Genomic DNA, 22,074 nt, shown 5'->3' with positions numbered 1-22,074 from the left:
TTCAAAAACTTAGTTTGACTGTGCTATAGCCAAATGCAGTAGTGTTGCGATTTAAAATGGTAAGCGTAATCTCAGACACTCAACAAAGTCAACTTTTATAGATTTAAGTGAGTAATATACCTTTTCATTCAGATTTGAAAACTTTGAAAAGCTGTCCTTGTTTTTAACAGCTTATCTGACTCCATCTGGGTTGAGTCACCAGGGATAGAGAAGGAAAGGATTTATCCTGTAATCTCCAGGGTTTCTCGGCTATGATTCCATTGATTTTAAGGAGGATTCGGCTTCTGTTACAGTGTCTTTGACCAAAATAGAAACTGTCAGAAGTCACTGATTTGAAGAACAGCCTTGTGACGCATAAAGGTTTGCGTCATTATTCTTTTTGGAAATGTCAGAATTAATGTTGGATGCACTGTCTCTCGGGTTACACCAGGGTCACTGAAGACATCAAACTGAGACGTCTTATAGATTTTTCCTGTTTTAATGTCAAGGTTTATTAAATGATTGACAGACTTCCCTGCACAGTTAATATCTGTAGGCTAATCAAAACATGTTGTCAAACATTAAATAGCCTAAAGTCTCTTTAGTGTCACAAATTGGCCTACACACTTTATTTAACAAAACTGTCAAATACTTTGCTGGAAACCTGTCCACAATGACCAAAACACCCATAGGAAGTGAATCACCCTTCACATATCTGCTTAGACCTAAACCTATTTCTCACCCTTGTCCCCCTTCCTCTCCCTCTGCCCACAGATGATGACATTTGCCTGGGACAGTTACAAGCGCTACGCCTGGGGATCTAATGAGCTGAGGCCTGTTTCCAAGCAAGGCCACTCCAGCAATCTGTTTGGTGAGTATCTGTCCCCAGGTCCCCTTCAATCCCTCAGAAGGCTGATTCATGCCCAACCCCACTGCCATTGACCTTGCCCCACAGATTAGGACCAAACTGGCAATTAGTCAAAGCTATCAATCCATAATCCTGTGGTGCCAGCCAGGCCGGGGAGAGGAGAGGGTACCTGGAGCATCGCTGAGTCTGTCTGGAGTCTTTACCAGTAGGGCTGGAAGGCTCCGATAAATAGATGATTTGTATTGTCTTCTCAAATTGTAATCTTGTTTTGTTAGTGGATGGTATTGCTGCTGCTGTGGACTTCTATTGAAGGTGTATCGCTGCTGCTGTAGACTTCTATTGAAGATGTATCTCTGTTGCTGTAGACTTCTATTGAAGATGTATCTCTGTTGCTGTAGACTTCTACTGAAGATGTATCTCTGTTGCTGTAGACTTCTATTGAAGATGTATCTCTGTTGCTGTAGACTTCTATTGAAGATGTATCGCTGTTGCTGTAGACTTCTACTGAAGATGTATCGCTGTTGCTGTAGACTTCTATTGAAGATGTATCTCTGTTGCTGTAGACTTCTATTGAAGATGTATCGTTGTTGCTGTAGACTTCTACTGAAGATGTATCGCTGTTGCTGTAGACTTCTATTGAAGATGTATCGCTGTTGCTGTAGACTTCTATTGAAAATGTATCGTTGTTGCTGTAGACTTCTATTGAAGATGTATCGTTGCTGCTGTAGACTTCTACTGAAGATGTATCGCTGTTGCTGTAGACTTCTATTGAAAATGTATCGTTGCTGCTGTAGACTTCTATTGAAGATGTATCATTGTTGCTGTAGACTTCTATTAAAGATGTATCGTTGCTGCTGTAGACTTCTATTGAAGATGTATCGTTGCTGCTGTAGACTTCTATTGAAGATGTATCGCTGTTGCTGTAGACTTCTACTGAAGATGTATCGCTGTTGCTGTAGACTTCTATTGAAGATGTATCTCTGTTGCTGTAGACTTCTATTGAAGATGTATCGTTGTTGCTGTAGACTTCTACTGAAGATGTATCGCTGTTGCTGTAGACTTCTATTGAAGATGTATCGCTGTTGCTGTAGACTTCTATTGAAAATGTATCGTTGTTGCTGTAGACTTCTATTGAAGATGTATCGTTGCTGCTGTAGACTTCTATTGAAGATGTATCGCTGTTGCTGTAGACTTCTATTGAAGATGTATCGCTGTTGCTGTAGACTTCTATTGAAGATGTATCGTTGTTGCTGTAGACTTCTACTGAAGATGTATCGCTGTTGCTGTAGACTTCTATTGAAAATGTATCGTTGCTGCTGTAGACTTCTATTGAAGATGTATCATTGTTGCTGTAGACTTCTATTAAAGATGTATCATTGTTGCTGTAGACTTCTATTGAAGATGTATCGTTGCTGCTGTAGACTTCTATTGAAGATGTATCGCTGTTGCTGTAGACTTCTATTGAAGATGTATCATTGTTGCTGTAGACTTCTATTGCAGATGTATCGCTGTTGCTGTAGACTTCTATTGAAGATGTATCGCTGTTGCTGTAGAATTCTACTGAAGATGTATCGCTTTTGCTGTAGACTTCTACTGAAGATGTATGGTTGATGGAAGAATTTCTCTCCACTTTTTCTGGCTGGTACAGAGGATTTCATCCTAAACACTTTGAGTAATAAAATCTTTGCTTTTACACATGAGAAACTTTTAGTAAACACCCCCCTCTGTACTGGAGAAAGCTCTTAATACTCCCTATGCTTTTATATGTTTGCTAGAAGTATCTCTTGACTGATAGATCCAGATAGATGCACATTGTTCGGTAGTCTCTCTGTAGTCTCTGAGATTTGGTGTAGACAAAGGGGTGTGTGGGTGTGTGTGTTAATAAGTGTTGCTGCTTCCTATCTCTCTGTCCCATGTGGGACATACTAGACTGTATCCCTCTGCATGACTCCTAGGGAAATGGAACGATTGCAGTGTTCTTGTTTCTACACAAACATAAATAAACAACCCCCTCCTGTGTGGTTGGTATTACACTGCTTGGCTTGGACTACATAATGACCCCCCCATATTGGGTTTTGTTAAAATGCTGTACATGCTGAATGGAAGTAGAACAATGACAGGTATTTTTCCAAACCACTCAGCACAGCTGGTTCCTCTTACAGGTATTACAACCCATTTGTTATAGCCATCACTATCGTTGATTTTCATTTGTGGAGTTAAATGAATACTCCATGTTCAAATGATCTCGCTTCCATTTTCAGATTAAGGATAAATGATGCTTATCGTTCCACCACCCTGGTCTGTATGCAGTTGGTTGAGGTGGCCCATTCTGGATGGTATTTAACACTATTTCTGTTTAATTCACAAAGGTTAAACATAGTTAAACTTCAGCTTTAATATTTGACTTGAATTAAACGTGATCCATATCTTGTGTGTACATTATGAAAATTGATTTTTCCAGAAGAATTCAAAAAAGTCGATAGGAAGGGAAAATGTACTTTAAGACCTACACTATCATTGCACTTTCTCTCCCTTCCTTCTCTTTGTGTGGTCTAATTCAACTTGAACAATAAGGATATTTGGTTGGGCTGTTGATAAAATGTCTTTACGGCTGTAAATGAGCTCTGGTGTGTGATTGGCTGTATGTGGGTGAGCTGTGCTGTGACAGTTGGGAGTAGAGTGATTACAGGATTTCAGATGGGCCAGAAAACCAGGCTGTCTCACAGAGGTGCTAAATATGGTGTGGAGTCTGGTGTGGTGGAGAAGGAGAGCTCTCTCTGTCTCTCAATTCAATTCAATTACTTTATTGGCATGGGAAATGTGTGTTAACATTGCCAAAGCAAGTGAGGTAGAGAATATATAAAGTGAATATATAAAGTGAAATAAACAATAAAAATTAACAGTAAACATTACACATACAGAAGTTTCAAAACAATAAAGACATTACAAATGTCATATTATATATATATACAGTGTTTTAACAATGTACAAATGGTAAAGGACACAAGATAAAATAAATAAGCATAAATATGGGTTGTATTTACAATGGTGTTTGTTCTTCACTGGTTGCCCTTTTCTCGTGGCAACCGGTCACAAATCTTGCTGCTGTGATGGCACACTGTGGAATTTCACCCAGTAGATATGGGAGTTTATCAAAATTGGATTTGTTTTTGAATTCTATGTGGATCTGTGGAATCTGAGGGAAATATGTCTCTCTAATATGGTCATACATTCGGCAGGAGTTTAGGAAGTGCAGCTCAGTTTCCACCTCATTTTGTGTCTCTCTCTCTATCTGTCTCTGTGTTTGTGATGAACAGCTCTTCTCTCCCCCACCGATAACACCAGTCATTTCAGACACAGGCTACAATCTCACACAGAGTTTGCATTCTAATTAAAATGTCTCCCTAATACGCCATGAATGTTCTCCTTCCTCACTCATAACTTTCCATTAGGGACAGGAGTGTCATATAACCTTTTGCAAGCGCTCACTTCTGGAAGTATGGTACCTCATTTAAAGGCCTAATACAAATTCCTCCTACTTAATCTTTTACTCTCTTGAAATATCTTTCAAACACTTTCATATTTAACTTAGAATTTCAATCACCCTTGTATAAATTCTATTTCATTATCAGGGATTTAAGATATGCAAATGCCTGTATGAGCGAAAGCTCTCTGAATCCAGAATGGCAGATTGCTTTCTCTGTTTTGGAGTATTTTTCAGGCCTTTCTCTTGCTAATCTAAAGCAAATATGTTTTACCTTAATGTTAAACATAAACTATCACATTCTACAGGAATACTGTACATTGCTTGCTCTCAAGAACCTGTCATTGGTATATTTTGATGCTAAGGTATGATTTACGCACATTCAACATAGCATACCGCATGAATTTAAAATGGAGTATGTCACACACTGAGTTTTGACGGCGATGTAAAGTCATTGCCATGGCATTAATGCTTTTTCTGTACTCTATCATTGTATTTTGGGGCATCAGATCCATTGCTCTCTGCTTTTCAGAAAAGTAAACTTATTTGCAAGATTTCAGCTGAGAATGCTAATTTGTTTAGAAGGAAGCCTCATTAGCTTACTTCCACAGAACTGGAGTAGACGAAGGCAATTAGGTTGTGTTTTCAACCTCGCTTGCCAAGCCTATTGGTTTTTTCTTGGATATAAAGGAGAAGGCTACAACCCCTTTAAGGTGCCATTGATTGCCGCACCTTGAGCCCCAAAGCTTGACAACAGTACTCTTCTTCAAGCTGTTTATCACTAGGAAGAAAAAAGGTTTCCAACTATGGTCAAAGGTGACTGGAGAACCCGTGCCTGATGAAACATTCATGGCTTTGCAGCAATATACTCTGCTTTCCCGCCATCACTTCTCTCCTCCTGCTGCCACTACAAGGCTTCAGGACAGGCAGAGAATTTATGTACCACATTTGATTAACGCCCTTAATTTAGCCAGGGAAGCTGGAGTAATATATACTGACACTGGCATTTATTCCTGTCACCCACTCTCATAACGGTACACAGACGCTAGCGAAGGGGTGTCCCATGGTTCATAGCACAACACGGCCCAGCGGTGTTCCTTCTCTCCCCTGTCTGCTGCACTGCATTCTTCTTGTCATCTGCAGCAGTGTGAGAGATCACACACGACAATCGTCGACCCTGACAACCACCCAGCGCAAAGGCTATTATATCCAGGGGCCACGGTGAGAGGGAGCCATTTGTGACCCACAACCTTGGATTCGGTCCTATGTAGCAAAATGTGAAATGGTGTTTTTCACATTTGGATTAAAGTAGAGACTCGCTAGAAAATGGTATATCATACACTGCAGTTGAGGAACAGTGGAAAGTAATTCTGTTTTGAAAGTTGATAAACTAACCCCACTTTTGAGAAAATGACCTGTGAATGTTTTGGTACCTACTGGTGAGCTTGTCTTTGTCCACACTCATTCAGTATCGTTCACACCCTCTTAAGCCTTAGCCTCAAATCAAATATAATTTTTTCACAAAAGCCAAATACAACAGTAGACCTTACAGTGAAATGCTTACTTACAAGCCCTAACCAACAATGCAGTTAAAAAATATATATTAAAAAATACCACAAAATAAGAATAGGAAATAAAAGTAGCAAATAATTAAAGAGCAGCAGTAAAATAACAATAGCGAGGCTATATACAGGGGGTACTGGTACAATGTGTGGGGGCACCGGTTAGTTGAGTAAATATGTACATGTAGGTAGAGTTATTAAAGTCACTATACATCGATAATAACCAAGAGTAGCAGCAGCCATTCGATTAGATGTTCAGGAGTCTTATGGCTTGGGGGTAGAAGTTGTTTAAAAGGCTACAGACTTGAGTGCTACGGGTCGGAAGGTTACCTTAGTGTTCTTGGGCACAGGGACTATGGTGGTCTGCTTGAAACATGTTGGTATTACAGACTCAGACAGGGAGAGGTTGAAAATGTCAGTGAAGACACTGGCCAGTTGGTCAGCACATGCTCAGGAGACACGTCCTGGTAATCCCTGCGGCCGTGTGAATGTTGACCTGTTTAAAGGTCTTACTCACATCGGCTGCGGAGAGCCCACACATCTCTTTAAGGATTCACATGTGAGGTCATGTGCTAAACAGAGTGAATAAGGTAGTGTAGAAAACAATCAAAGATTTCAAGACTAAAAGTGGTGACCGTAGTAGTTAGCCTATATCCTAATCTGACTTTGGTGCAGGTCATGTTGTTCTTCACATTACTGTCTCTGGTAAACACACACTATATCAAATAAAATATTTTTTTTATTTGTCACATGCACAGGATGCAGAAGGTGTAAATGGTACTGTGAAATGGATACTTGCGTAGTCACGTCTTTTTTTTTAGCCATGTAGCTATATAGCTCGCTAGCTAGCTAAACAATGAGCCAAAATCCCAACTTTAATGCCACGTTCAAAACAACTGGGAACTCAGAAATCTCAGACTTCTGACTGAAGTGTGAACTGGGAAATTGGAAAAAACGATCTCCTACTGGGGAAAATGGATTTGTATGGTCATCCAACTCTTTCTAGAGCTCCAACTTTCCGACCTGAAGATCAACTAGGTTCAATGTTAGCTAGTTAGCAATGCAAATGGTTTCTGAGAAACAAATAATATTACTACACAGATCATACAAGTAATGTTACCTAGTGAGCCAGCCAGTTAACGTTAGCTCGCTTTAACTCTCAATGAAAATGACTTTCTGAGTGGCGCAGCAGTCTACGGCACTGCATCGCAGTGTTTGAGGCATCAGTACGGCTCCAGGTTTATGTTTCCCCCAACACATTGATGCGGCCGGCTTCTGGGTTAAGCAAGCAGTGTGTCAAGAAGCAGTGCGGCTTGGCAGGGTCGTGTTTCGGAGGATGCATGGCTCTCGACTTTCACCTCTCCCGAGTCCATAGGAGAGAAACAGCGATGGGACAAGACTGTAACTACCAATTTGATATCATGATAAAGGGGTAAAAGTACAAAAACGATATAATATCGGAAAATATAGCTAGGCTCTTACCCATATACATGGATGAACGCTTCTCCCTCTGTCATGGATGCTACATAATGCATAATATAATAAATAATTCATTGCTGCACAGTATAGGTACCGTTGTCAAAAACTGACTGCACATGCGAGCGGTTTCATGTGACAGAGATTAAAATAATTGTACATTTTTTTTGAAGGAGGGGAGATCTAAAGATGCAACAACTAGCATGGGTTGCTAATATGACTAGGATGCTTGCTGCCTTTGGTTACTGGACAATGAAAGAAAGTTGATTTGAAAACCAATAGAACATGAGAGAAATAGGCTACTGGTTTCAATGGCATATGGAAGTCTATATAAAATAATTGCCTCCACGTTTCAGATAGTCATACTTTACTTTAAAGCGAGGTAAGACATGCCTCATAATAAGAAGTCAAATTTCAGGTTTCAAACAATTAAGTATATTTTCAAAATGAATACCGTCTCCAGCTCATTGCAAAGTGGTGTATGACCCGCTGTAGCTTGCTTACCATTGCCTGTATGTTCTTGAATGGAGAATGGGAAGCACGCTTCAATTTTCCAGGCCATCAACACCTTTTAACACACAATTGTATTTAGAATTGTTATGCAATGATTGGATTTCTAAAAGCACGTTTCACTCACAGGAGGTTAGTGGCACCTTAATTGGGATAACAGGCTCCTGGTAATGGCCTGAGTGTAATGGGTGGAATGCTATCAAATACATCAAACACATGGTTTGCATCTGTTTGATGTCATTCCATTTCCTCGGTTCCAGCCATTATTGTGAGCCGTTTTCCCCTCAGCAGCCTCCACTGATTTCACTCCAGCAGAAATGAAGGAGAAGTTTGAGAAGCTGTAGCAGCTCTCGTGCTGCCTGACAGATTTCCTCTTATATTCTTTGTATCTGTATGCTGTGCACGCGTGATAAACATAACGACTAACGAAAATACACACGCGCCAATTTAATTCCACTAAATTACACAAATGGACCTATTGACTGATAATCATCAGCAGTCAAATGTATTTCCATCAATGAATAGTCTAAAAATCATTATTTTGCAATGGGATTTTATTTCTTCTCCCGGACAATTGGCCGCGTCAGTTTTATCAGCTTTAAAAAGAAATATCGGGCAAAAGTCAGCTATTTCCGGTTAACAGAAGCCCTGACACACAAAAATACATACATACACACAGATACTACCAACGCCATCCTGAGCCGAGGATAAATTCAGTCGGCCTCCTATTAATCAAGCAATGACAGAGCTTTGCATTATTAATCTATGGGAGTGCTTGGTTAATGGAACCTGAGGTATGCATAAGACATGGCCAGACATCTGCTCTGCGTCTGGCTCTGTTACTGGGGAAGATGGAGACAAGGCCGCGGCATTGATCAGTCCGATGCATGGCTTATGGCTGCTCCGCAAGCTGCAGACGCGGACAGGAACCAGGTGAGCAGACACACCCCCTGCTCCGCCCTGCAGGATGTCAGCCTGGTCACAGAGGAAGCCAACCCACCCTAGCTCAGTAAGTAGGCCTAGACTCTGGGCTGTGGGATGCCACTTATCTATTGAAGTATGTTTTGATATGAGATGCTGCTTGGAAAGCAATGCTTTTTTAGAGACCCTTCCTAGCAATTAGAAGCTTCAGAATGTTCCAGACATTTGACACACTTAGCTAATGTATTTCACTTATTATTTTCTTCTTCCGTTTTTGAGTTTTCTGTCCAACCTTATAGTTAATCCTCAACTGTAATCATACTTGCTGCCTGACTCTGTGTTTTGACGTGTTTTTAGTCTAGGTCTCCTGTCTCCCAGAGTTGGGAAATGAATATCAGAGTCAGGAAATGTTGTCCTAATATGATTGCCGTTATTTGGTCTGATCAATGAATTCAGCATAGTCCTGCTGATGTCTCTGTTCCCTCATGGCTAGACTTATTAATACCTACCCTTCGCATGTCTGTTGATGAGCAAAGTCAATCAAATGGGTTATTTATCTTGTGGCGTGAATACAGGGATTCATCCACAGTTTAGAATTGATTTGGAAGTAATTTCTCCCTCACAACATCAGCATTAAGCCTCTACCAAGATACAGCCAGAAAAAAAGAACTACGGTTGATTGTTTAAACAAAATCTAATTATATCTAGAATTGACATGGATGAGAGAACCAATCATGGTTTTGTATCTCATGTGTGCAAATGGGACTCCTGATGATGTTCTATTGTAAACATTAGGAACACTATGACAGATTGACCAGGTGAATCTAGGCGAAAGCCATGATCCCGTACATCCCTTTTTAAGCCTTAAGACAATTGAGACAAGGATTGTGTATTTGTGCCATTCAGAGGGTGAGTGGGCAAGACAAAATATTTAAGTGCATTTGAACGGGGTATGGTAGTAAGTGTTAGGTTCACCAGTTTGAGTGTGTTACGAACTGCAACGCTGCTGGATTTTTCCCGCTCAACAGTTTCCTGTGTGTATTAAGAATGATCCACCACCCAAAGGACACTTGACACACCTGTGTGACGCATTAGTCAACATGGGCCAGCATCCCTGTGGAACGCATTCAACACCTTGTAGAGTCCATGCCCCGATGAATTGAGGCTGTTCTGAGGGCAAACGTGGGTGCAACTCAATATTAGGAAGGTGTGTCAGTGTATATGCATGTCAATGAGTGTTTTTATTAGTTGTTAGCTAAAATGTGATTCATAATATTGAGTAATTTGACTTGTCTGTGAGTAGTTTCAGTACCCATGTAGTTTGGCAGGAAAATAAAAGGAGATTTAGCTATATTTCCTCAAGCTAGTCATAAACTATATTCGGAAGTCCCTCCTCTCCTACCCCTTCTATGTGAATGGCCAGATGTAATAAGGGACCTCCCTGTGTTTTTATGTCACCCCATCATCCCCCCTACAGGGGTTGGTAGGTCCGTCAGTAGGCCAGTCAGTATGTGGCTGGCTCTGATAGTGTGTGATATCAATGCTGTGATGTCACAATGCAATTGGTATCTCAGTCATGAGAATGATAAGTCCAGGGCTTTAGCAGTGACAGACACACATTTAGGATTAAGAGGTCTCATTGCCCTGAACCAGATACCAGATCCAATACACCTGTAGTCATAGGGGCTAAAAGCATCGCTGCCTCTATGGCTTGATAAATAATTTGTTATATGACTCCTCACACGTGTGCTTGCCAAAGAAGGTGTAGCACTAGGGGCACTCTAGTTACTTTCTATGTGTGAGTTTTTTTTAAAGCATAGTGGTGGCACGCCCAGGTGGGAGCAGAGAAGCCTCAACAGTATCATGGCTAATAAACCCACAAGGACACAGCATGTGTGGACAATGCTCCATCCATTAACATCAAGCGCAGTAGAAACACAATGGGGAAAACCAAATATTATCATTATCTCTGTCTTGCAGTATGATGGGGGAGTTCAAAGTTGTCAAACCGCTCTGGCTGATTATGATGTTACGCTTTCATCCAGGTTCTGAGTTGCTGAAAGTTACAAATTCATCAGGCCTCTGAAAGGAGAAGAACAGTGGAGCTGAGCAAGCCTTAGGAGAGTGCATTTCAGCTCTGTGCCCCTGTGAGCTAATTTACCGCAATGACTACCGAACCGTGACGCGCCGTCCGGATCTGGGGCTGCGCTCACATTAATTACCCAACAAAACAAGTGGAGCGCTGTGCTGTGAGTGTGTGAGCATTATCGTTTTGCAGGGCCTCCCGTGTGTGGCTTGGCTTGGTGGTGATTAAGTGTCTGCTCCCCACAGAGCTCTGGAAATTTCTATTCAAGAAATAGGCGTAAGTCTTTGCCAATGAAGGAAGAGGCAGCGATAGCAGCTAGATGCGAGTTTTTTCTTTATATTTGTCTTTGAGATTGTTTGTCTTTTGAGTTTCTGCAGAGGCGTGTTTGATGAAGCGAGCCTGACCATTTGAAGCGATTGTTCATGAATGAGAGCTAACACCATCTCAATGTTTGTCAGTTTGATTTGTTTTCTCTGATCTGCTCATTTTTCTCTGAGCTGATGGATGAGTTGTTACAGCTTACAAACAGATCCATTAGGCGCTGCACGGAATAAGAAGCCATTGCTTCTCAGCCAGAATTGCTTCCTGTTCTGCTTTTGGGGATGGCATGGTGAAAACACTCACACACACTCACAGTCCCTGGAGGGTTGCCAGTGTGTCTGATGGGACTGGAGGGTTCTCTTGTCTCCCAGCAGAGGACCCTCGTCGTCCCTCCGCCTGGCTGATCTGAGATGCCTTTACCAGCAGCTTCTCGCTGAGCAAGACAAGGGTATCTGCTTCAGCTGTAATCACCAGTGTAATCTCCTCTGATGGAAGCTGCACTCGTGCCCTGAAGAAAAGGCCGCAGTGAGAGGACACCGCTAGTAGGAAGAAGGGAGAACAAGGTGAGGAAAAGAGGAACAAGTCTCTGCATTAATCGGGATGATAAGAGCTCCAGTGTGATTATGACGTGGAGCTACATTAAGAGGATGACATATCTTCGATATGCTCGATTGTACTGCCGTGTTTTATCCTTCCCCATTTACTGTCCGATGTAGATGTACAGTTAATGATGAAGGCGATGATGATGAGTAGGATTTACAAAATAATGCCTTTCTCCAAATGCTCAAAGCACATCACTTTGCTTTGCATCGCTAGTGACAAACACTCCTGAGAGTATGTCAAGACTCCTGAGTGGCCAGGGTTTTCCTTTCAGATGACTGGTCTCGGATGGAAGCAGACAGACGGACCCAGAGCGCTGTGGTGTGAGCTGTAGTACGCTCCACCCTCTGGTTACACTACCTTTCTCTCTCTCTCTATCACATCCATCAATGCGTCATTCCCACTGGCCCAGCGGCTGGAGAAGAAGCTCTCAGGAGACTTCTTCTTGCTGATTTACACATGGCTGTCATCACAAAGGAAGTGATAAGGCACTCTGTCTGTCAGTGGCTGTGAAGAGAGCATAGCCGCGGGAAGTAAGGGTGCTGAAAAATAAAAAAAGTAAAAAATTATTCACCAAAGTTGTGCGCTGGGCCTTTATTAGTCCTGTATTAGAAATACAGCTCCACGTCCATCCCCCCCAGCAGCGGCATCATATGGATAGGCAACAATAACAAAAAAGTAGACTAAAATCATTCCAATCCCAATTAAAATGCAATGGCTGTCTACCTTATGGCTGGCTTTAGGACCATGCAGCTCATTGCTCGGAGAACAACTGCCAGCCTGTTAGCCTTTTATGTCACTTCTAGAAAACAGGGCCATTTGCTTTGCCAGTCAGCTGTTTAGGCAGTGCGCCGATAGCTTTAATTTGATGTCGGCATTTGAACTTTACATTGTAAGCCTTGTTGTATTCTAATAGCCAGGGGTTATTTTAATTCGGAGGTGTGGGGCCCCCCTTTTTGGTGATCATTCAAAACCAAAATATGTTTTAATGCTATTAAAATATAGGTTGTCATAGTTGTAAGACTAATTGTTATTTTTATTTATTCGCCCACTAGGCTAGTGCAATTTTTGTTTCATGTACAGTGATTCGTCCTTTAAAAGTTGCAGCATACTGCGGCGCAGATTGCCTGGAGCCGCAGAATTCATTGGACATTATTTAAGTGTGAACCACTGGTACCATTTCATGCTAGTTAGTGCTAGTTTGAGAAGCATTCCATAGCCTTCAATAGTGGCTGTACTAGATAATTTAAAACCTATTTTTGTAATAACATAGTATATGGGACTGATTTTCTATTCCAAGAAACTAAAAACCCTCTAGGGAAGTCTAACCAATACCCAAACAGAGATACAGTGACAATAAAATCTCATTGATTTATCAAGACCAGTCCCTATGTTTGTCTCAGCGCAGTGCAAAACAGTGCTAAAATAGTTGTAGGCTATTGCTTCAAATCCTATTGCTTCTAACTTCAATATGCTCTTTAAATAAATAAGACCTACGCCACTTTTAACAGCACATTACTTAACACTAGTGAGACTCATGTCGCCTACGGTAGGCCTACAGCATACAGAAAAATATGACGTGACTCTCCACCAATAATTACATATAGAGGATTCTAAATGAAAACCAAAAGCCGCCTCATGGGTCTCCCGGTGGCGGCCGGCACCGGTATCAAACCTGCATCTGCAGCAACACATTTTGCACTTCGCCACTCAGGAGGCCCCATCCACAAAGTATCAAAATACACATTGATAGGCTATATAAAAGAAATGAAAGAAAATGCACTGAAACTAAAAAGGTATTTTGGTTTTGGTGATCCTCTCAGCTCCTGCTCATTTTCAAGTCCTCTTGTGGTTACGGTCCTAACCCTGGAACGGGTAGCACCATAGAAAGAAGCTGGCTTGATGAAAACTATGTCCATTTCGTTTTTTGCAGGTAAGGGGGATGTTCACACCTACAGTACCCAGACTATAAAGAGTCTATTGTCCTGCTAATCGGGCTACTTGTGTTTGAAAACCTGTTTTCAAAATGCCACCAGCTGTCCATCACTACTGTAAATAAAAACACAGCATCTTGTTTACATCTTGTTTACATTCTTTATTGAAACCACAATGTCTTAAGTAATTTGTATCTACCTTTCCAATTACTTTTACTTTTAGAGTTTGGGATTTACAAATGTGTGCTTTTCATGTAATTTTTCGTTAAATCCATTTCGGATTTAAGTATAACTTTTGAGTGACGCCTTTAGTGAGAGGTCTAATGCTTTAATATTGAATAATATCTGCCCTCTTAATGCATATCTAAGGGGCATTTTTCACGACATTATTAATTACATTTGTTTAGGTTTGAACGTGCAGACTGGCACTAAAAGCAGCAGGAACGTTTCCCTAGTCAGCGCCATTATTAGTGCAATGCCCCTTAAAGTGTTGCTCAGTGCTACCCAGTGGGGTGGGGTCCACCGCTGTTTCAGTGGATACAGCTGGAGAACTGCAAGGCAATCCCGTTGCGCGCCACTCGGGAGCCATGAGCGATATATATTGTCCCCTGCTAATAACAGGGTTAATAATATATCTGTGAGAATATCCAAGGGGCTTTTGTAGAATTCTAAATAATAATTATAATCCCTTTGTTTAAAAAATAACTATATTTTGGAGATTTCGTTTTCAAATAACGTAAAATGAGCAAGGAAAAAGGCCATAGTTTGTAAATAAAGCCAGTTTGTACCAGCATCTATAGCAACACAGCTATGAGCCACTCAGTGACTGTACAACGGGATCGGTCGGGAGTGGCCTATAGTACTACAGTAAGAGCAAAATAATCCTAATAATAATCTAAGTGTAACAGTTTTAGTAAGTAATACTGAAGTCGTGCACAATTATACTTTTCTATTTAGGTTTAGCATTGGCTACTGTGTTGCAATATTAATATTCCCCGAGCAGTCTTGTTGATTTAAAAAAAAAAAAATGTTTGAGTATTCTTTTGCCTCGTTCGTTGATACAATGCTTCAATATTCTCAGAAATACCTTGTTGATGCAATGCTTCAATATTCTCAGAAACACCTTGTCGATACAATGCTTCAATATTCTCAGAAACACCTTGTCGATACAATGCTTCAATATTCTCAGAAACACCTTGTCGATACAATGCTTCAATATTCTCAGAAACACCTTGTCGATGCAATGCTTCAATATTCTCAGAAACACCTTGTCGATGCAATGCTTCAATATTCTCAGAAACACCTTGTCGATACAATGCTTCAATATTCTCAGAAACACCTTGTCGATACAATGCTTCAATATTCTCAGAAACACCTTGTTGATACAATGCTTCAATATTCTCAGAAACACCTTGTCGATACAATGCTTCAATATTCTCAGAAACACCTTGTCGATACAATGCTTCAATATTCTCAGAAACACCTTGTCGATACAATGCTTCAATATTCTCAGAATGTTTCCCTTCCCTGGCGAATAATGCAGACAGGCAAATACAAACAATTAGTTGGGGTCACACATTATAAGGAACATCTCCTGAATTCAGAGCAACAATTTTGGTGAGAAGCGCATGAGACAATGACAGTGTCATAGTAGACTGTGTGTGCCATTCCACACGGGTGACTTCATATAGCCTACAGCAGGTGGTCTGCAACCTTTTTCATGTGAGTGACAATTTGCCATCTCTAAAGATCTGCGTGCCAGTTATGATTTTCATATAAACATTGAGCGCTACTCAACTGCCCACAAACTGAATAGCCTCATTCTAGCTGGCTACTAGACAGAGACATTATTCAGCCACACCCCACGGCGCTCCACTATGTATACCGAGGTGCTGTCCACTCAGCAGTGCTGAATTACAGGTGTGGCCTTAATGTGTAGATTTGTCTTCATTTATTCCTTGAGTTTTTGTCTTTATGCGTCCTTGTCTTTTGTAGGCCTAAGTAATTCCTTTTGATGTATTTATTTATTTTTATTTAACCTTTATTTAACTAGGCAAGTCAGTTAAGAACAAATTCTTATTTACAATGACGGCCTACCAAAAGGCCTCCTGCGGGGACTGGGGCCTGGGATTTAAACAATTATTAAATAAATACAATATAAATATAGGACAAAACACACATCACAACAAGAGAGACACAACACTACATAAAGAGAGACCTAAGACAACAACATAACAAGGCAGCAACACATGACAACACAACGTGGTAGCAACAAAACATGGTAGCAGCACAGAAACATGGTACAAACATTATTGGGCAAAGTTAACAACACAAATGTCAAGACGGTAGAGACAACAATACATCACGCAAAGCAGCCACAATCGTCAGTAGGAGTGTCCATGATTGAGTCTTTGAATGATGAGATTGAGATAAAACTGTCCATTTTGAGTGTTTGTTGCAGGTCGTTCCAGTCGCTGAAAAGAGGAGCGACCCAGGGATGTGTGTGCTTTGGGGACCTTTAACAGAATGTGACTGGCAGAACGGGTGTTGAATGGGGAGGATGAGGGCTGCAGGAGGTATCTCAGATAGGGGGGAGTGAGGCCTAAGAGGGTTTTATAAATAAGCATCAACCATTTGGTCTTACGATTGGTATACAGAGATGACCAGTTTACAGAGGAGTATAGAATGCAGTGTTGTGTCCTATAAGGAGCATTGGTAGCAAATCTGATGGACGAATGGTAAAGAACATCTAGCTGCTTGAGAGCACCCTTACCTGCCAATCTAAATTATGTCTCTGTAATCTAGCATGGGTAGAATGGGTATCTGAATCAGGGTTAGTTTGGCAGCTGGGGTGAAAGAGGAGCGATTACGATAGAGGAAACCAAGTCTAGATTTAACTTTAGCCTGCAGCTTTGATATGTGCTGAGAGAAGGACAGTGCACCGTCTATCCATACTCCCAAGTACTTGTATGCGGTGACTACCTCAAGCTCTAACCCCTCAGAGGTAGTAATAACCCCTGTGCGAAGAGGGGCATTCTTCTTACCAAACCACATGACCTTTTGTTTTGGAGGTATTCAGAACTAGGTTAAGGTTAGATAAAGCTTGTTGGACACTAAGAAAGCTTTGTTGTAGAGCATTTAACACCAAATCCAGGGAGGGTCCAGCTGAGGATAAGACTGTATCATCTGCATATAAATGGATGAGAGAGCTTCCTACTGCCTGAGCTATGTTGTTGATGTCATTTATCTAGCATGGTCTGCATTCGCAGTCAACTGTTTTATGCTCCGGTTACTTTCACATTGATGTCGGCATTTGAAGTCGGCCTTGATAGAGTGTATTATGCATCTATACAACATTGTCAAAAGTATCTGGACAGCTGCTCGTCGAACATCTCATTCCAAAATCATGGGCATTAATATAGAGGACAGACGATTTTTATACGCTACACACTTCAGCACATGGCGGTCCCGTTCTGTGAGTTTGTGTGGCCTACCACTTCGCAGCTCAGCAATTGTTGGTCCTAGATGTTTCCACTTCACAATAACAGCACTTACAGTTGACCAGGGCAGCTCTAGCAGGGCAGAAATGTGACAAACTGACTTGTTGGAAAGCTGGCATCCTATGACGGTGCTGCATTTAAAGTCACTGAGCTCGTAAGTACTGGCCATTATACTGCAATGTCTGTCTATGGAGATTGCATGGCTGTGTGCTCGACTTTTATACAACTGTCAGCAAGAGGTGTGGCTGAAATAGCCGAATCCACTAATTTGAAGGGGTGTCCACATACTTTTAGTGTATTTCATGTTGCACTCTTCTACATGTAGTCTAAATGAGTCAATGTAGCCTATGTATGATTATGTTGTACATTGTACACACTATTCCACAGACCAGATGATAATGTCTGGGGGATATTTTTATCATTATTATTATTATGTTATTTATTATTTAAAACATTTCCGAATGTGATAGGCTAATGTGACACAGCCTTACTGCAGCACATCGCTATGTGAATTATGGATAAGGCCACTTGTATTGCCAGCCATAACCTCATTGGTATCTATAATTCCCCACCTTTCTCTTTCTGAAGGCCCACTTCAACACAATCATAGAATGTGACATGGTGTTAAAATGGAAAATGACACAAGAGCTTGACAGAACGACATTGCTTTCACAGGGGGGTGAGTGTGAGGACTTGTAGGCACATTGACCTGGAAAATCCTTGCAGGCGTAAGCCAGCCTGCATCTGACAAAAAATAAACGCGCTGAACTGGGCCACTGCGGTGACATTTCCAATGACATTTTCTTGCCAAATGGGTTTGAAGGTTGACTTGCTTATTGAGTGTTGTAAATTCCAGAAGGTTCTCTGTTCGTGGCAGCTAGCCCTCCGAGCTGAAATCATCTACCATCTGTCACATTGGCCTAGCTGTCCCCGTGGAGAAGGGCTCCATATTACACAGAGGCCACCTTCAAACACCACCTTGTCCATTCAGACAACTTTTTCTTAACCAATTTTATCCACTACTTTACTGCTGCATCTTTACAAGAACAGCATATTCTCCTTATTTGATCAACTCAATGTTACTTCAGTGTTAGCATTGTGTAACAATCGTCGTAGGTGGAAGACGGAGAGGACCAAGGTGCAGAGTGGTACATGTTCATGATCTTTTAATTACCCTGGACACTAAAACAAAAATAACAAAATGGAACAAACGAAACAGAAAACGACTACCCACAACTCAAGGGCGAAAACAGGCTGCCTAAGTATGGTTCTCAATCAGAGACAACGATTGACAGCTGCCTCTGATTGGGAACCATACCCGTCCAAAAGCAGAAATACAAAACATAGAAAAAAACAGAATGCCCACCCCAACTCACGACCTGACCAAACTAGAGACATAAACAAGGAACTAAGGTCAGAATGTGACACATTGTAAGGTTTATCACCTCTCACGGAAAGAGGTTGTCCTTTTTGTATTCCTTTTGTTGTGACATACTCATAGGATTACAAGCATATTACTGATGTACACGGGTTTGCACACTATTTGTCCAAGGTACACTATGTTGGGGAGACTCCATTATGCCGTCATTCCAAATCCATTCCGTGTGCGCATCAGGTATTCCATCTCTGTAATTGGAATGGCTGGTGTAATTCAGCCTGGGCCTCCCCTGGGCTTCAGTGTGTGTGTGTGTGTGTGTGTGTGTGTGTGTGTGTGTGTGTGTGTGTGTGTGGTCCCCACAGTGACTGGGCCGATGCAGATTATGCTGGGACTGGGAGGGGTGAACGGGCTGCAACAGAGCGGGGGAATTCATCTCCCACAGTGGTGGGATCTGGGGACCTGCATGTCCCTGCGTCAGAACCCCTGTCACAACCAGGTCTTCGTAAGAGCACTATGGAGCACTGTGTATCCTAACAGGCTGATTTATGATCTGCTCTGTCCTCACCTGGACTTTCAGCCACAGAACACTTTAACACTTCAAAAAACACTTTAATAGTAGCCTCAGTTTACCATTAGTTTTCTCAGGCACACCCACCCACAGTCTGATTTCTTGCAGTTCCACCCTCCCACCTCCCATGCCCGAGTAAACAAAACAATCAAATATGTGTTATGTCTTGCCTCTTGTTTTCGCTGCTTGTATTTTTGGACATAGTATTGTCTTAATATGGAAACACAACACTGGATTAACATAACTTACATGAACATAAAACACTGGTGGCCCACTGGTGTCAGTGCTGGTCTCATTGGAACAGCACCATTTGTTTTCTAAAATGGGCCTCAATGAAGTGATAAGATAATGTCCTCCCTCAGTACACTGAGTAGTGTCACTGTCTGTATGGGTTTGATATTCTGAGCACACCTTTGTTTTGAGAGGCAATGTGCTGCGATTCTCTGTTTCTCCGGGAAATTACAGCGTGACTTTGTCACCTTTTACGTGAAGGTTGTTTTTGTCCGACCATTGCATAATTCTCTGTCAAGCCTCAAAGGCTCTCAGCCCAGTGAAATTCAGTTTTCCACCATTTTCCACCGGTAACGATGTGAGAACTCTATTGGCAAGTGTCATCTGTCAATAAAATGCGCAGGAGTCTCTGCTCCTCTAAAGTATGAGATATGAAGGGAGAGAGCAGGTGATGAATGAAGGCTCTGACACACAAGAGCTGCCGTCCCGTGAATGCTGCTCGCACATCCATCACCAGGCTCTTTTGAACTGGGGAAATATATTTTGCCTGTTCATGGGATGGCCATCGGACTTAATTGATTTTCCGCAGAGAAATGAAAAGTGATGTCCTCCTTCAGAAGTCAATTCAAGATGTCTTAATGGGAACTTGATAAAGTTGAAGGATTATGAAGACTAAATACACAATGTAAATGTTTGAGGACACGGTTTTGTTCTCTCTGGATTCCATTAGAATGACGATCCATTGTTCTTATCATTAAGACACTGGGATTCTATATAAGAACTGATCCAGGTCATATTCTTATTTTCTCAAATCTGTCATCTTACATTCACAATTGACCAAGCTTTCAAGATCTTTTGTCATAACAATAAAGGCTGTTACACGCCGTGCCATAGGAATGGATTTTAATTGTAATCTTAGAGATCAGAGAAATGTGGCTTTGTATTCAAGTCACTCCATGGCTTGTGTACATTTATGCACAGGCAATCACATGCAAATACAAACGCACACATGAGCACTCATGCAAACACACACCTTTTCACACAGCGTGCTCTCTGCTGTGCGGTCCAGGAGGCTTGTCCCAGTAATGGGATGAGGATGACCCTTCTCCACTCCTCCTTTCTACTGCGTTTTATAATTGGGCAGGCACGCTTTGCAGGAGCCAAGCCTGCCGGGCTGGTGGACAATAGGTGGAAGGCACGAAATGTCACCCCACATTGTATTTAATCTATTGAAGAAACCTGTATAGGTGTAAGTGAATGGGAAAGTGCCATAGACACATTATTGAGTTTACTTTAGATAATTCTGTGGACTAAAAGCTTTGCTGAGCATTAGTCTCTTCGTCTGCCTGCCTGACTGGTGCCTGTTCTTTCATCCTCCTCTCCGTGTGGCATAAAAGAGAAGAAATATCGGCCCACCAAACGAGTGTAGAGAGTTGGCAGTAGGGCTAGGCGATATGGCCAAAATATCATATCATATGGTGTTTAAAAAAGAAAATTGGACGGTATGACTATTTGACAGTATTTTGTTTTTGAATAATAAAAGTTCAAAGTTTGCTTGTTGAGTAGTGCATGACCCTAGGGTGGCAACACATACAGTTAAAGTCAAAGGTTTACATACACCTTAGCCAAATACATTTAAAATCAGTTTTTCACAATTCCTGACATTTAAGCAGGAAAAATCCCCTGTTTTAGGTCAGTTAGGATCACCACTTAATAATGTTAATAATGTGAAATGTCAGAATAATAGTAGAGTGATTTATTTCAGCTTTTATTTCTTTCATCACATTCCCAGTGGGTCAGAAGTTTACATATACTCAATTAGTATTTGGTAGCATTGCCTTTAAATTGTTTAACTTGGGTCAAATGTTTCAGGTAGCCTTCCACAAACTTCCCACAGTAAGTTGTGGGAATTTTGGCCCATTCCTCCTGGCAGAGCTGGTGTAACTGAGTCAGGTTTATAGGCCTCCTTGCTCACACACAATTTTTCAGTTCTGCCCACAATTTTTCTAGAGAATTTAGGTCAGGGCTTTGTGTGGGCCACTCCGAAACCTTGACTTTTTTGTCCTTAAGACGTTTTGCCCCAACTTTGGAAGTATATTTGGGATTATTGTCCATTTGGAAGACTCATTTGCGACCAAGCTTTAACTTCCTGACTGATGTCTTGAGATGTTGCTTCAATATATCCACATAATTTTCCTCCCTTGTGATGCCATCTATTTTGTGAAGTGCACCAGTCCCTCCTGCAGCAGAGCACCCCCACAACTTGATGCTGCCACCCCCGTGCTTCACGCTTGGGATGTTGTTCTTCAGCTTGCAAGCCTCCCCCTTTTTCCTCCAAACATAACGATGGTCATCATTACAGTTCTATTTTTGTTTCATCAGACCAGAGGACATTTCCCCAAAAAGTACGATCTTTGTCCCCATGTGCAGTTGCAAACTGTAGTCTGGCTTTTTTATGGCTGTTTTGAAGCAGTGGCTTCTTCCTTGCTGAGCGACCTTTCAGGTTATGTCGATATAGGACCCGTTTTACTGTGGATATTGTACCTGTTTCCTCCAGCATCTTCACAAGATCCTGCTGTTGTTCTGGGATTGATTTCCACTTTTCGCACCAAAGTATGTTCATCTCTAAGAGACAGATCGTATGTCCTCCCTGAGC

The 22,074-nt window shown here is 41.5% G+C and overlaps 1 protein-coding gene across 1 annotated transcript in view; it reads left to right on the top strand.

Moving 5' to 3' along the window:
- LOC118398686 (mannosyl-oligosaccharide 1,2-alpha-mannosidase IA-like) overlaps positions 1–22,074 on the top strand; it is a 169,735-nt gene that overhangs the window by 39,461 nt on the left and 108,200 nt on the right. Inside the window, exon 2 of the mRNA XM_035794262.2 lies at positions 754–850. Coding sequence (XP_035650155.2) covers positions 754–850 — 97 coding nt within the window. The remainder of the gene's footprint in view (positions 1–753; positions 851–22,074) is intronic.

Source organism: Oncorhynchus keta, chromosome 19 (assembly GCF_023373465.1).
Source record: "Oncorhynchus keta strain PuntledgeMale-10-30-2019 chromosome 19, Oket_V2, whole genome shotgun sequence".
NCBI lineage: Eukaryota > Metazoa > Chordata > Actinopteri > Salmoniformes > Salmonidae > Oncorhynchus > Oncorhynchus keta.
The sequence above is the reverse complement of the archived record's forward strand: the minus strand, read 5'-3'. Positions and strand labels throughout refer to the sequence as shown.